General features: G+C 41.2%; 3 protein-coding genes across 3 annotated transcripts; 1 reads left to right on the top strand and 2 right to left on the bottom strand.

The window, feature by feature from the left end:
• Nucleotides 1–462: 462 nt before the first annotated feature.
• ATC70_008636 (uncharacterized protein) lies at nucleotides 463–4,375 on the bottom strand (the record flags this gene model as incomplete). The annotated part of the gene is made up of 3 exons (XM_064827883.1): nucleotides 463–2,751; nucleotides 2,796–3,343; nucleotides 3,448–4,375. 3 exons carry the CDS (start codon nucleotides 4,373–4,375, stop codon nucleotides 463–465), a joined length of 3,765 nt encoding a protein of 1,254 aa, XP_064685085.1.
• A 4,082-nt stretch (nucleotides 4,376–8,457) lies between these two features.
• ATC70_008635 (uncharacterized protein) lies at nucleotides 8,458–8,977 on the top strand (the record flags this gene model as incomplete). The annotated part of the gene is made up of 2 exons (XM_064827882.1): nucleotides 8,458–8,858; nucleotides 8,920–8,977. The coding sequence occupies 2 exons, from the start codon at nucleotides 8,458–8,460 to the stop codon at nucleotides 8,975–8,977; spliced, it is 459 nt and encodes a 152-aa protein (XP_064685084.1).
• A 5,137-nt stretch (nucleotides 8,978–14,114) lies between these two features.
• On the bottom strand, nucleotides 14,115–15,966 carry ATC70_008634 (uncharacterized protein; the record flags this gene model as incomplete). The annotated part of the gene is made up of 5 exons (XM_064827881.1): nucleotides 14,115–14,401; nucleotides 14,457–14,686; nucleotides 14,947–15,062; nucleotides 15,131–15,813; nucleotides 15,870–15,966. The coding sequence occupies 5 exons, from the start codon at nucleotides 15,964–15,966 to the stop codon at nucleotides 14,115–14,117; spliced, it is 1,413 nt and encodes a 470-aa protein (XP_064685083.1).
• Between the last annotated feature and the right edge of the window lie 692 nt (nucleotides 15,967–16,658).

Here is a 16,658-nt window from a genome sequence, read left to right as displayed (position 1 = left end):
TGGTTTTCATCGAAAATCAAACGATCGCGTTTTTTATCCAAAAAAATGAAGACTTTTACTATGGTGTATCTTGAGTCAAAATGTTTCTATCGATTCAACGTAGCCTCTGAAATCATCTTTGTAGAACTTTGACATGGAAAAATTGATAATTAGACCTGAAGAACAAAATAGGAAATGTTATTATGCTAGAATCTTCTTGAAGTTTTATTTTTGAGCGAATTCAAAGATATATAAAGACAATAAAGAAAATATCTATACTATCAATCGAATTTAAGCTCGGTCATAATGAATAAAGAAGGGTGGGGAATATAAAACAAATCAAAATAAAGTAAAGAAAGGAAGGGTGGGGATAATAACATTTCCTATTTTGTTCTTCAGGTCTAATTATCAATTCTAGGTCGAAAGAAATTTCTCGCAAGAATTTCTTGAGACCGTCAGAACAAAATAGGAAATGTTATTATGCTAATCCAGAGAAAAGTCTTCATGAGCATCAAAGAACTGGTCAAGAGAATCCGAAAGAACCGTTGATGTGAAGTCCACCTGAGCCATCTGATTACGTTGGTAATGGTTTTCGAAGGTTGAGGAGGAAGTCCAATTACCGAGAGTTACGATGTCGTCTCTAGAGACCCCAAGATCTAACGCTCGTGAGGATGCTAGTGAACGGATGGAAACATTAGGTTCAGAAGTGCAGAGTGCAATAAAGTCACGATGTAGCCATGAGGAAATGGTTGAAGACGATAGGGGCTGTTGGATGAGATGAGACTTTACAAAGAGTTGTGAACCAGGAGGACGAGAAGCCAGACCAGGGTGAGCACGAAGAGCCTTGAAACACTGAACTGGGCATAGTTCTATGTCGGACGCATGCGGATGGATCGTAAAGGGCTTGATGATGCGTCGTTTGCGACGAGTCTCTTTAGGCGCCACGACTTGTAAAGTAAGACAGCCAGTATCCGTAATAGAGCAGGAGTTATACGGGATACGAGCTAGGTCAGAGGGTCGGAGGAAGGCCGCCATAGCAAGCAGAAAGACTAACTTCTGTTGTAATAACTTGATAGAAGTAGTTGTTCGAGAAGCAATAGAACGGGCATAGGTCAGCGCGGGGGAGATGTCGATTGTGGGTCGGTGTATAGGAACGGGAGGTGCTTGTTTCATCATGGTATCTATGTAAGAGTTAATCAGTTCACTCTCACGTATACCTTTTGGTTCATCATGAAGATGAGCTACGGCAGCCCGTACAGTTTTCAGTGTAGCGACCTGTAAGTTGTAGCGGCTGCGAATATCCGAGAGGAAGTTAACAAGTTCGACGGGTGTAAACGAGGTGAAGGAAACTCCATTCTTGGTGGCCCATTCTAGGAAACGAAGCTGGTTCTTGCGATAGCTTAAGTTAGTCCCAGTGGGAGCTAACTTTGCTGCCAACAAGTCCTCAACCGCTTGTGCATTGAGGTTTTTCTTTAGTAATTGCTGCCTGATAGTTGCCACACGGAGAGCATCCAATTCTGTTGTAGTAATGGGTGGGGAGTCCTGGGTGATGTTGTCTGCACCGCTTGTGGTGGCAACATCCAAGGCGGGGAAAGAGCCAATCGTTGTAGGAGGGGGAACCACAGAGCACTGGGCCAGTACGGAACCACCAGAGTCACCAAGGAAAGTCGTTCTTGCCTGATCTTGTTCAATACCCGTGTGATGAGATTCCAAGGAGGATTTACGAAGGGATTCCGGAAGTTGGTCCATGTTATCGATAACGCATCCGTATATAGAGCGTCTGGATCCGGCATCCATGACACGTACTTTGGTAGCAACTTCGTAGTCCTGTCCGCGAATAGATCGATGGAAAAAGGTCCCCAAGCCTGCTGTATCTGTTGAAATATCTGCGGTTTGATCATCCATTGATTCTTGAAATACTGGCGTCGAGACTCGAAGTCCGCGATCCTGTTGTGTATGCCCTGGATGTGTTGCGCCTGAATCATTATGCGATTGCGGAGACACCATGTCCATACCTGTGTTGCTAATTCCATCAGCGGAAGAGAACGAGTTCCGCCTTGCTTGTTGATGTAGGATAAGCTGGTTGTGTTGTCTGTCCGGATTAGCACTGTTGAATTCGGCGGCAGATGGAAAGTTCTGAGGGCTATGAATGCAGCTTGTAGTTCCCTCCAGTTGATCGATTGGGCTGCCTCTTCCGCTGTCCAGTAACCATGGGCCCGCTGAGTCTTCCATGAGCAACCCCATCCAGTATCGCTGGCGTCCACGAACATTGTCTGATTGGGCGTTGATGGGAGCATTGACCGACCGTTCCACTTGCGGATGTTGGCATACCACCATTGAAGTTCTTCCAGACTTGCTTGATCCAACGGGCGAGGACGATCCCAATCCACGTCTGATTTCACTGACTGATTCTTGTAGAATAAGAGGTGACGGGTGTACAGACGAGCTGGGAATATCGCAAATGTTGCCGCTTGTATCCTCATTGTCAGGCTGTGAATAACCCTGGGAGACTGCCGATGCGGCTTGTCGAGTACCTGCTTGATTGAACGACGAATGTCCCTCAGTTTGGTTGCAGGGAGTTGGGCTGTCATGGACTTGGTATTCAATACAAAGCCGAGGTGTTCCAACTGTTGAGTAGGAGTGAGAACCGATTTCTGGAAGTTGATTAATTATCCTAGATCCTGCAATAAAGAGACCACCTGTCGAGCCTGTTCCATCGCTAGTTGCTTGGAGTCCGCCATTAAGAGCCAGTCGTCTAAGTACGCCGAGATCCTAATTCCGCGCGAGCGTAAGTGCTCTAATATGGGCCTGCAAACTTTGGTGAAGACAAAAGGACTGGAAGCCAAGCCAAAGGCGGTTGTACAATACTGGTAAACCTGATCCTTCCATTTCAGACGTAAGTAGCGCCTGGAGTCCTGATGAAGTCCTACATGAAGGAAGGCATCGGATAAGTCGATGGAGACGAGATAGTCGTTCCGTTTGATCATCAGAGATACTTCTCTGATAGTTTCCATCTTGAAATGAGGTGCGTCTAAATACTGATTGAGGTTCTTCAAATTGAAGACAGGGCGGACGCCACCGCTCTTCTTGGGAATTACAAACATTGAGCTGTAAAACCCTGGGACCTGTTGTACCTGATGAGGAGACACCTTCTCGATTGCTGACTTGTCCAAGAGGTCTTGAATGGCCTGGTCGATGAGAGTAGCTTGGTCTGCGGAAAAGGGGGTAATAGATGTTGGTATTGTTGTGGTTGGAGGTGTTGTATGGAAGGGAATATGATAGCCGTGTTGAACTGTGTTGATAACAAAGGAATTGTTGGTGATATTTGTCCATTGTTGAGAATGTTTGCTGAGCCGACCACCTACTGGATCGGTTGTTATGTTGTTGATTTGAATTGGTAAAGATGTTGCCGTTGTTGTTGTGGATGTTGATGTTGCGGTTGACGTTGGTGCTGTTGGATTTACTGACGAAAAGGGTTGGAGTTTTTCTTGTGGGCGTTTTGTTGGAAATTGTTGTTGTTGTTGTTGGCCTTGTTGATGTACTGGCTGGTGAAGTTGTTGCTGTTGCTGTTGTTGTTGCTGAAACCACCCTGCTGCGAGGGTGGACCTGATCGAAAAAACGAAGGATCCGATCCGTTGGAGGGAGAGCTAGAGATGGGTGTGTTGCGATTATAACGACGTTGCCTGCGATTTGCTGTGGCTTCACGGGTTGCCTTTCGGGCAGCTGTCTGTTGGACAAGTGTTTGTTGGAATTCATCCAAAGGAAGGGTGTAATTCACTTCCGCATCATTCTCCAGGCGGAATGAAGGGTTAATGACCCGCAGAGCCAGATTGTTGCGCTGTTGAGTCATTGTCGAACAAACATGGAGTAGGAGACGGCGAATATCTCGCAACATGGTGCTATAACGTTCTAGGTTGGGATTACCTGTTTCATGAGTGAACATCTCATGAATTAGAATGTCCAAAGGGCGAAAGGTGGCAGATAAAAGGTATTGGAGACTCTTGAGAGACTGGTCCTCATACTTCTGCCCACGATTCATGATTTGGGCAGCGGTAGGAATCGTCGCTGGAGCTCGATAGTCTAAATGAGCCATAGGGGGATAAGACTCAATGATAGCCCTGCGTTCAGAATCAGGCAAAGGCTTAGAATGATGAAGGGGAGTATCCAATTCCATTAGGTCCGTAAGGGCATCGGAGGGAGACCATTCGTAATGGGGCCTAGTACCAAACGAATGGAGAGGTGGGATAGCAGTACTTTCCTCTGACTGCATAGGAGTAGGCATGGCAGTGTCTTCCGCTGACTGCACAGGATTAGGCATGGAGGCCGCTTGAAGCTGGGCTTGAAGTGTAGCAAATTGCTGTTGTAAAGCCAGAAGTTGTTCTTCAATGGTAGACATTAGTATAGGATGAGAATGTGATAATATAAGCTGGTAATGACCGAGCGAAAAAGAAGATTGATAGTATAGATATTTTCTTTATTGTCTTTATATATCTTTGAATTCGCTCAAAAATAAAACTTCAAGAAGATTCTAGCATAATAACATTTCCTATTTTGTTCTGACGGTCTCAAGAAATTCTTGCGAGAAATTTCTTTCGACCTAGAATCTCGACTTTTTGGCCAAAGACCTCTTTTCATATTTTCGCAAATTGCTCAATAAGTTTATTCAAAACATCTATCTTACTTGGTGTTTAGAATAACGAAATATAGACAGAGTAAATACAATTAGAACTGAATATATTTATTATGTTATTCCAAGATTGAATAGGGATCAAAACTAGTGTAGATATCAAAGGTATTTATAGTTATTTGACAGTGCCGCAGCAATAGGATCTTGATCTTGAATGCGGGATAATTGTATAAGCCTTGAACCAGTAGCGAGGATGTGCTGCATCAGAACTCATGAACCACCAGTCAAGGATAAACAACAAAGATGATCCAGGATAGAATGTTCTTCCTAATGGCTTTGACGGAAGAACATTTGTCGGAATTGAAACCCACTTCCAGGGACGAAAGGCCATAGGCTACCACTCTCTAGGAACCAGGATATAGATTAGCCATTTGATGGCACCACTCATGTTCCTTCGTGCTGCTTGAATAAAGACCTCTCACTTCTACTATGTATCTCAGCTCATTCTCAGATCCTCTTATGTAATATACAACGCCTAATACATTTGCCTCTCAGAGATGATCTATATCCTAAACACTTGGCACCATTGGATGCGCCTTAAAAAGCACTCCAAGACAGCTTAGAGAAGCATTTTTTTTTGTAGGGGAGACGAGTTCCAGGTTTTATTTAAAGTCCTTTAAATGTCATACTGAGGGATAGAAAAGACTGTTGGTGGACCCAATGTCTGCAATGATGGGGAATAAGATATTTTTTGAATTAAGTTGGGAAAGAAATCTACTACTAATAAGGTGCGACACCTAGAGCCAATACAGTCTTGCGGAAATCGTCAAAATATAGATAATGGATAGAGTACAAAACACCAAACGAGGACATCAGTACTACCTCAAAAAAATCAAACAACTTGCGTTCACCAGGATTTGAACCGGGATCCTCCCGTTGGCATACGGGAGTTTCTACCACTTCGCCCTACCACCAGGGACAGCTTAAGGAAGCATGGGGTCATTATCATACTTCACTAAGTCGAATCTGCAAAAATAGCTCGATCGAGTCCAGAATCATCAAAATTTGTCCAATCTGGAACAGACTATAATTCTGGGTTTGAATTAATTTTGGCTGGTGGGGCCAGCTGGAAAACTCATGCCCTTTTCATAAGGCAATACAGTAGTAAATGCCCTTGAAGCGTATAGAAAGTAGGTGGCAGGTCATAGCACTATTGTTTATGATAATATTTTATTGCCTTCTATATTGTTCAGAATGATATTTTATTGCATTCTATATTTAATAACGTTAGTCTGGACATTGACGATGCATGGGTTGCATAAAATGTCTGCAGTAAGTAGTGAAATTTCTGAGGCTCCGAGCCGTCGTTCAAAGAAAACGTTGGTAGCATTAAGCAGAGGAAAGAGGGTAGAAATAACAATGGTTTTTGTTGATTGATTGTAAAATCATTATTCTCGTATGAGCCAGGTGTTATATCAAATGTCATAGCAAGGTCTCACACTAAAGGTTTTAGGCTATTCTTAGGTCCTTTGGGTAAATCATGCTAATCATGATTTACAAATCAATTGTTGGGTAGATAGTAAACCTATTTGTATTATAGTTCATCATCATGCTGTAAACCCTAGCATAATGAAAAGTATATAAATGCATCCTTGGGATGCATTCTCAATAAAAGTGTAATTCTTTGGCAGATTCAATTTTACATTGTATTTTGACATAACACCAGGTCTGATAGATGCCTTGAAACTCAGGTTCCATATTAGGGTTGTAAAGTGTCTAAGGACTGAACATTTATTATTTTTTTTGGAACCTCCAAAAAAAAGTTGGGTTCCCAGCACAAATTGGAACCCGATTGGAGTGATAACTTTTGATATAAGCCAATACTTTGTCAAATAACAATTGTTATTAATCTTTGGGTTCCAGTTTTCGTTCCAAGTGTGTATATTTGACATTTACGTAAAAAATATTAGGATTTAATACATTCTAATGATATGTGCGTTATCCAAGGCTTTATTATAAAAGATATATGTACTCTTTTGGCTATTAATACCTGAAGGAACTTTTTTTTTTGCTTTTAGTTTGTACATATGTTCCTGGAATTTAATCAATTTTTTGATGGGCAGTAATTTGGAACTCGGTTTAAACCAAGCATTAGGTTGTCATTGATGCAAATCATCATATCATTTCCATTTTGATGCAAATTATCATACCATTTCCGTTTTGATGCGCAGTAGTTTCTAGAACTCGTTTTGAAACCTAATTGAAAGTGTATAAATACAGCTTGCTTTGCAGTATTTCATCTCTCAGTAATATTTTAAGTAACAAGACTATATATTAACAAGAACAACTAAAAATGCCTCCCCGCTAACAAGAACCAGGAACAAGCTCTCAGTCAAGAGGCACAAACCGCCAATTATCTGTGAATGTATCACCCGATGCTCAGTTGATAAGGGACCATATTCCTCATCTCGCAAGCTTGATTGACAAGAAGTATCAGAAGAATCAAGCAGGTACTGACGAAGACCCTTCTGCAGAATTTGTGGAGAACAACGGCCGCATATCAGAAAGGCTTTTGGACCAAGAGGAAATGTCTACTAAAGACAAAGCCTATCAAGATATCCAAGAGGCCCGCGGATACAACACTTCCAAATCCTATTGCGCAAAGCAAGTAGAATTTCTTAGATTTTGCGAGATGCGCTATGCAAATCGACCTCTCGCCACACGCCACCAAGCAACTGGCGACAAGCTACTTGCGTTTTTGTATGAAAAGGTAAACAAAAAAAAACGTTTTAAAGAAAAAGCATATAAAATTAAACAAATATGTAAAGGTAATCAACCGTCAAGTTTGAAAGCCTGGTACAAAACATATCGAAGCACTAGACAATAGTGCTGAAGAAGAAGTTAACGAAATCAACAAAACTGACGCAATACACAAAAAATTGTCTTACAGCACTTGCAATGTATACGTTTCAGCAATAGTGGATCTTTGGAACTACCAGCGATTAATGGGTAGCAACAGCAACGAATCTCCCAGGACCAAAGTTATCACGCAGCTTCTGAAAGTAGTTCGAATGAGAGAAGCAAAAAACAATAGAGAAAACAATGTCGATCGTGCTACGTCCTCTGTGGCGAATGGTTACACCACCAAGGAAGAAGTAATGGCCATTTCGAAGTGCATTTACAGCAATGGAGAGAATTTTTACAAGTATAGTTTTCGAAACGTGGTTGCATTTTTGATGTCTCACTATCTGTTGCTTGGAGGAGAATCTGTGAGAAATATCGAGTTTGCAGATCTACAGTTTCAAGAATTGGCAAAGGTGCAAGCTGATGGCAGCTACCCAGCTATGTTAATGATTTTTAATCAAGGGAAGACAAAAAAATTCAACAAGACCCAGACAGGCGCATGTATGCGTAACAAATCAGTTGAGATATGCCCATTTATGGCGATGAGCTTCCATTTCTTTTGGAGGTGGCATTGTGAGAAGAAGTCTTTCCCTGACATGAGCGCAAACGGAAACTGGTTTAAGCTTCGTGTAGTTCATGGCGCTAGGCCCCAGTCAGCAAAAGTAGAAAAGAAGAAGAAAGGAAAAGAGCCAGCCAGAGGTAAACTTCAACTGATTTTTTTGTAATAGCAAATCGAGTGTTCACTTTTTAATTGCGATTATTTTATATGAGTAGATGACGAAGATGATGCCTCAAGCGAAGATGAGCAGGGAACTATAAGCAGCAATCCATATGAATGTTCGATCTCAAAGACAACTCATACCAGGTTCATGAAAATGGCCTTTGCTGCAGCAAACATCTTTGTAGCAAAAAAAGTTACTCATGTTCCACGGGATTCTGCTTCAAAAATGGCCGATTTACTTGGGGTTCCTTCGCAGCAGATTCAACGAATGGGTGGTTGGAACACTGATACTATGTCGAACTCCTACCTTAATTCTCTTCCTCGCCAATTCATGCGCGTTATGGCTGGCTCTGAAAGCGATGCTAGCTATTACTTGCCTAGGGCTATAGAGGAGCCATGTGACAGATTGAAGCAGTTGGTGTTTCCCTGGGTTGACTATTGGTATGATCGACATTCAAGCGGGACAGTTCATGAAACTTCTGGTTCAGCCGACAAGTTTCTGCTTTTGATTAAATGCTTCAAGACGACTTTCTTACAAGACGCAGCTGTGATGATGGACGTAATACCTGAACACCCTATTTGGAGGCACGAAATTTTCAGAAACCCACTCTTTCTAGAATTTCAGAGGTATAAAGCTTTTTTTTTCAAAATGAAAACTGTGTGTCTGATCTTTTTGCTTTGTTTATAGAAAAGTAAAAGCTCACGTTGAGGAAAATATCACTACGGCCCAACTGATGTTCTCATGAGAACATCGATGAGCTCATATGAGAATCTATTTGATGTTCTCTAATGAGCACATCGATGTTCCCGAAAGGTGAAAAATGCTCTCATATGGGAACATCGGCGTTCCTAAAGATCAATTATAAGTCGGCCGATGTTCTTATGAGAACATCCGAAATGTTCCCATGTGAGCACATCCATATTCTTATATGAGCACATCGATTTTCAAAAATTTAAAAAAAAGAATGCTCCTAACGGGGTCGAATCCACAACCGATAGGTTGTGGATCTGACGTTCTTTCCACTAAACTACTCGAATATCTTATTGAAATATATTCTTTTACTTTAGTAAGTAGTTATTAGGTAATTTTAAATTGCCATTTTCTCGTGCAATTTATAATACGTTTAGTAATTTTATGAATCTTACAGATAATAAAAGTCTCTCTGTTGCCTGCAATATTATAGTTTAGCTATTAAACCATTTTATTCATGTGGAAAACTGTACCTTCCCAAATGAGAACATCAATGTGCTCATGAGAACATCGATGTTCCCAAAAGAGCACATCCATGTTCTGTGAGAACATCAGTTGGGCCGTAGTAATCAGTGAAGCAGGTAGAAAGGTAACGCTCTCCAAGTCAAGCAGTGGAATCAAACGACAAGCGAAATAGCTGAAAAAGGGTTCCCTAATTCTATCGCAATCAAAGAAGGAAAGGGACGACCCACAATACTCAAAGACGAATATACTACTTTATTTATATTTGAGCTGCTGGCTAATGAGCCAACATTGACAGTCGAAGCTGTTACAGACCACCTGTCAAAAGAATTTAGAGATATACAGATCACCCCCCAGATCAGTGGAGAATCACATAAAGAAGAAGTGCCGCCTAACCTACAAGCGTATCATTCCTAGCTATTATGGCAGGAACAAGGATGAAACTGTTGCCAAAAGACGAGATGCGGTAGCATACTGGGTTAGCCAGAACATAGACTTTATGAATGAATGTGTATTGTTGGATGAAGCTGGCTTTAACAGGAGTATTATGCACCGCTTATATCGATGGTCTGAGGCTGGAACACCTTGCAAAATTGATGTTCAAACGAAGGGAGCAAATGTCAGCATCTTGGGTGCTATTTGTAAAAGTGGTTTAATCACATTTATTATCCAGAAAAGAAGTTGTATTTAGTGCTAGGAGTGAAAAACGAACTCGAACTGGTGAGAAATCTCAGGCCCCCCCAAGAGGAAGGGTACTACTACCAGCTGTGGCTTCCTTGAGTACATAGAGCAGGTCCTCACGACACTGGATGCGGCTAACATGAGCTACAAATATCAAGTTCTTGACAATGCATCCATTCACAAGGCTGCACTTATTGAAGATTGGGTTGGGCAACGTGGTTATAAACTTCTCTTTTTGCCACCTTATTCTCCTTTTTTTAAATCCGATCGAAGAGTTTTGGTCCAAGCTGAAGACTGTTGTGAATAACGATCCTTCTTCTGTCAGGCAGAATGAAAAAATCTCTGATCGTACTCACAACGCATCACTTCACATCAGCAGAGAAGATTGCGAGAATTGGATAAAGCGTTCTTTGACGTTCTGGCAGAGATGTTTGAATTGTGAAAAAGGATTATAACAAGCAAAATAAAAAGCATACATTACATTTCTTTATTGGTGACCCATTTTCAAAATCGGTGACCCATTTTCATTTCATATCTCTTCTACTTTTTCTTCAATTCCCTCTTTTACTTTTTCTTCAATTCTTCATAAGCAACCATTTTCATTTCAAACTGGCCAATTATTTTTTTTGGGTTTCATTTTGGTTACACCTTGTATTACAAACCTCTGCTTATTCAAATCTTGCGGTTTTACTGGGCATCTCTTTTAGGATGCTGGCTTACTGAGCATCTCTTTTAGGATGCTGGTTTACTGAGCATCTCTTTTACGATGCTGGCTTACTGGGCATCTCTTTTACGATGCTGGTTTACTGGGCATCTCTTTTAGGATGCTGGCTTACTGGGCATCTCTTTTAGGATGCTGGCTTACTGAGCATCTCTTTTAGGATGCTGGTTTACTGAGCATCTCTTTTAGGATGCTGGTTTACTGGGCATCTCTTTTAGGATGCTGGCTTACTGAGCATCTCTTTTAGGATGCTGGTTTACTGAGCATCTCTTTTAGGATGCTGGTTTACTGAGCATCTCTTTTAGGATGCTGGTTTACTGAGCATCTCTTTTAGGATGCTGGCTTACTGAGCATCTCTTTTAGGATGCTGGCTTACTGAGCATCTCTTTTAGGATGCTGGTTTACTGAGCATCTCTTTTAGGATGCTGGTTTACTGAGCATCTCTTTTAGGATGCTGGCTTATTGGGCATCTCTTTTAGGATGCTGGCTTACTGGGCATCTCTTTTAGGATGCTGGCTTACTGAGCATCTCTTTTAGGATGCTGGTTTACTGGGCATCTCTTTTAGGATGCTGGTTTACTGGGCATCTCTTTTAGGATGCTGGCTTACTGAGCATCTCTTTTAGGATGCTGGTTTACTGAGCATCTCTTTTAGGATGCTGGTTTACTGAGCATCTCTTTTAGGATGCTGGTTTACTGAGCATCTCTTTTAGGATGCTGGTTTACTGAGCATCTCTTTTAGGATGCTGGCTTATTGGGCATCTCTTTTAGGATGCTGGTTTACTGAGCATCTCTTTTAGGATGCTGGTTTACTGAGCATCTCTTTTAGGATGCTGGCTTATTGGGCATCTCTTTTAGGATGCTGGTTTACTGAGCATCTCTTTTAGGATGCTGGTTTACTGGGCATCTCTTTTAGGATGCTGGTTTACTGGGCATCTCTTTTAGGATGCTGGCTTACTGAGCATCTCTTTTAGGATGCTGGCTTACTGAGCATCTCTTTTAGGATGCTGGCTTACTGAGCATCTCTTTTAGGATGCTGGTTTACTGAGCATCTCTTTTAGGATGCTGGCTTACTGAGCATCTCTTTTAGGATGCTGGCTTACTGAGCATCTCTTTTAGGATGCTGGCTTATTGGGCATCTCTTTTAGGATGCTGGCTTACTGGGCATCTCTTTTAGGATGCTGGTTTACTGAGCATCTCTTTTAGGATGCTGGTTTACTGCGCATCTCTTTTAGGATGCTGGCTTACTGGGCATCTCTTTTAGGATGCTGGCTTACTGGGCATCTCTTTTAAGATGCTGGTTTACTGAGCATCTCTTTTAGGATGCTGGTTTACTGAGCATCTCTTTTAGGATGCTGGTTTACTGAGCATCTCTTTTAGGATGCTGGTTTACTGAGCATCTCTTTTAGGATGCTGGCTTACTGAGCATCTCTTTTAGGATGCTGGTTTACTGAGCATCTCTTTTAGGATGCTGGTTTACTGAGCATCTCTTTTAGGATGCTGGCTTATTGGGCATCTCTTTTAGGATGCTGGCTTACTGAGCATCTCTTTTAGGATGCTGGTTTACTGAGCATCTCTTTTAGGATGCTGGCTTATTGGGCATCTCTTTTAGGATGCTGGTTTACTGAGCATCACTTTTAGGATGCTGGTTTACTGAGCATCACTTTTAGGATGCTGGCTTACTGGGCATCTCTTTTAGGATGCTGGTTTACTGAGCATCTCTTTTAGGATGCTGGTTTACTGAGCATCTCTTTTAGGATGCTGGTTTACTGAGCATCTCTTTTAGGATGCTGGTTTACTGAGCATCTCTTTTAGGATGCTGGCTTACTGGGCATCTCTTTTAGGATGCTGGCTTACTGGGCATCTCTTTTAGGATGCTGGCTTACTGAGCATCTCTTTTAGGATGCTGGCTTATTGGGCATCTCTTTTAGGATGCTGGCTTACTGGGCATCTCTTTTAGGATGCTGGCTTACTGAGCATCTCTTTTAGGATGCTGGTTTACTGAGCATCTCTTTTAGGATGCTGGTTTACTGAGCATCTCTTTTAGGATGCTGGCTTATTGGGCATCTCTTTTAGGATGCTGGCTTACTGGGCATCTCTTTTAGGATGCTGGCTTACTGAGCATCTCTTTTAGGATGCTGGTTTACTGAGCATCTCTTTTAGGATGCTGGTTTACTGAGCATCTCTTTTAGGATGCTGGCTTATTGGGCATCTCTTTTAGGATGCTGGTTTACTGAGCATCTCTTTTAGGATGCTGGTTTACTGGGCATCTCTTTTAGGATGCTGGCTTACTGGGCATCTCTTTTAGGATGCTGGTTTACTGAGCATCTCTTTTAGGATGCTGGCTTATTGGGCATCTCTTTTAGGATGCTGGTTTACTGAGCATCTCTTTTAGGATGCTGGCTTATTGGGCATCTCTTTTAGGATGCTGGTTTACTGGGCATCTTTTTAAAGAAGCTTGTTGCATTTAGCGGGATACTGGAGTTAGAATAACCCAGCTGTAATCGGATCACGGTACTTCATTTTGAAGCTAGATCTTTTGATAGAGTTTCAAGTTAAGGAACAAGCTATTTAGTGGTTTTAGAACATTCTAAATGGTCTGTGCTGAATTAGAAATTTGGGAAGATTGCGGCACGTTTGAGACAATGCCTAACTCTACCTAAATTCTTGATCAGACCATTGTTCCTGATAAAATGCTGTGTTGTAAATATATGTTTGACACTTGTCAAACATCAGGTTATTAAACAATAAGATAGGTCGATTGACTTAGTGATTATGATTCAATATAAAAAGGTGTGCTTATTTCAATTAATAAATCTTTAGTTTTCGTATCTGGCTTAATCTACAAGTCTTTATTATCTTTTTATATTATCGCTACTTGTATCTTTTCTCTGGATACAACAAAGCTGTGTTGTGTAAGCTTTTTATTTCTCGTATATAAAATCTGAGGAAGAAGAAGAGAGAAAATTCTAATACGTATGATCGGTCATTGACATGGTTGAACTCTCTGTTTGTTGACAGATGCTGTTGTAGTAATAAGGTACAGGGGAAGTTTATGTGGATCAAGAAATTTTTTAATCGGAAAGAGCCTTTTGTTTGTTTGCAACCAGCAGTAACAATTAAACATATAATTGAAAATCAAATATGAACCCATTTAATTTATTCAAATAAAAATGTAATTTACAATTTTGCTCTTATCTTATTTTGACAAATGAATCATGGTATATTTAGAGAGAGAGGGGATACATTCACAAAGGAAGGGGAGGATGATCAATGGTTATAATGACTTGTAATTGATTTTCGCTTGCGTGACGATTTGGGATCCGTAGCGTTGTGGAGCATGTTATCAGTGAGTGTAAATGGATCATTTGCATAGCTGTGGTTGCCGCTATTTAAAGTATATTGAAAGCAGGAAATAATTCTGACAACCTTGTCCAGTTGTGAAAGAAAAAGAGGCACATGATCAAGGGTAAGAGGTAGTTGGATATGTGCGATCTCACACATTGTATACAAATAAGCTTGGGCGCGAGTAAATATGTAGAAAGTGGCATATTTGCCTAAGAAAAAAAAGGTGAGAATGCGAACAGCGGATGAAACTTAATTGGAGCTTACCGACAACAGTGAAGGTAAAGATTTCTTTCAACTTGTGTTTATCGGATGCGGCCTTGGCCAACACTGTAATGCGCATTAAATCAATGCCAACCAACCGATGATTGAGAGCTTGGTATTGCGCTTTTACCTCACCGCAGCCAATTCTCTTACTCAATGCTGCTCCATTTGTGATATTTATTGAGGCATCTGGTCGTGTAGTGGCTTGCTTTTCTTCATCGCTGACGGAAGTCCTATTCAATTTACGTTATGGACGTTAAATCTTATTTTTTTCTGAAATACCCATTTTTTCCTGCCAAAATTCTTTACTTATCATCTAAAAATTATGTTGTTATCCAAGTCCTCGAAAAGAGGGGCCAGGATTGCTTCCAAATGCCTTGTGATTAATTCAGTTTCTTTGGGTCCATCTTCAACAATATGACGGGGTAGTTTTTCCACCCTATCAATGGTATGAGTTTTTACTAGTTAAATCTTCGCATCTCAAGATATTTACATGTTACGAACGGCCAACAGAATCCTGTTTGTAGAATTGAGGCCATCCTCCTGTATCATTGCAGAAATTTGGCGCGATGCTCCCAAACGCGTACATATGTTATTTCGGTCGCCATCCTAACAAAAAGTCAAAAGCCATTCAGCGACAAGTAGCTGCCAACTTTTTTTTTAAAAAAAAAAAATACCAAATCCATTTGTCCCATTATTTCTTCAAGTCGGTTCCTGGTTGAAGTTGGGAATGGTTGATACGCAGTCTGCTGCTTAGAAAGAATATGTCGGCGAAGTCCTTCACAGGTGTTAAGATCGATATGCCTGTGCAAATCTTCATGAGTGCGCGCAGGCTTTAGCAAGAGAACTGATGATAAGGCCAATATATGTTGCATATGTTCTTCAATAGTGAAGGCAGCATCTTCTCGCAGCCGGCTTTGCGCATCCAGCTGAAACTTATAAAACTGAGCAGACACGTCGATACTGTTAAAGAGCAGACGATCTTCCATTGGTGGCGGAGAAAAACTCAACTCATCAAGTACAATTGAAGAAGATAACGTGGAGGAAGTGGGTGATGAGGTCAACAAGAGGGTTGACGCGGTTGATACGTTTGATGCTGTTGATTCAATAAGCGGTGACTCCTTGCTGATATTCACAGAGCTTGTTGTTTCAGCTGTTGTCGCAGTGTTGGTCAAGGCATCTGGCTCGACTTTTAAAGACAAGCTTTCTCTGGGGTCAGATTGAGGCGCAGAGTCGTAAACAAACAAGCATGGCAGCTGTTTCTTTGCCAAATGTATCTTCAAGGTTTTTGCAGATTTTAATGATTTTCGACAACGTGGGCACGGGAATCCGGAAGCAGTACGAGACACATTTGTTTCCCCTTTGCATTTTTGTTATAAGTACTAATACAAATAAATGAATAAACCTAGCACTCACCAACTATCACCGTAGAAACATGTTGATCTAACGTGTGACTATCGCGTTTGCCTTTCGTTTCAAATAGATCGCTGCAATATCTACACTGGTTCAACATTGTTGGAGTATGTTTTAAAAAAAAAGTAGTGGTTGTATGGGGAAAAAGTAAAAGAGGTTTGAAATGAAAATGGATCACCGATTTTGAAAATGGGTCAGCCAATGAAAAAAAATTTTTTTTGTAGAAATAAATTGTTTTTATTTATTTAATGAGTTTGAACGCTCCATATTGCGGAGGGGTGGAGCGAGATTGGGCTAATGCGGGAGAGTATAAGAATATAGGAATATATGGACTGCGCTGAGCAAGCGAACCGGAGACAACAAGAGAGACAAGGAGAAAGGGGACTGAGGACAGGATGGAACTTTCAACAGGATTTAAACCCGCAACCAGTAGGTTACGCGTCCAGAGTACTAGCGACTATACTAGGGGGCCGAGCCCACTTTGAAATGAAAATGGGTCACCAATAAAGAAGTGTAATGTATGCTTTTTATTTTGCTTGTTATAATCCTTTTTCACAATTCAAACATCTCTGCCAGAACGTCAAAGAACGCCTTATCCAATTCTCGCACTCTTCTCTGCTGATGTGAAGTGATGTGTTGTGAGTACGATCAGAGATTTTTTCATTCTGCCTGACAGAAGAAGGATCGTTATTTACAACAGTCTTCAGCTTGGACCAAAACTCTTCGATCGGATTTAAAAAAAAAAGAGAATAAGGTGGCAAAAAGAGAAGTTTATAACCACGTTGCCCAACC

This window comes from Mucor velutinosus (assembly GCF_035048745.1).
Source record: "Mucor velutinosus strain NIH1002 chromosome Unknown tig00001563, whole genome shotgun sequence".
Taxonomy (NCBI): domain Eukaryota; kingdom Fungi; phylum Mucoromycota; class Mucoromycetes; order Mucorales; family Mucoraceae; genus Mucor; species Mucor velutinosus.
Note: the sequence above shows the minus strand (reverse complement) of the source record. Positions and strands in the feature narration are given on the sequence as shown.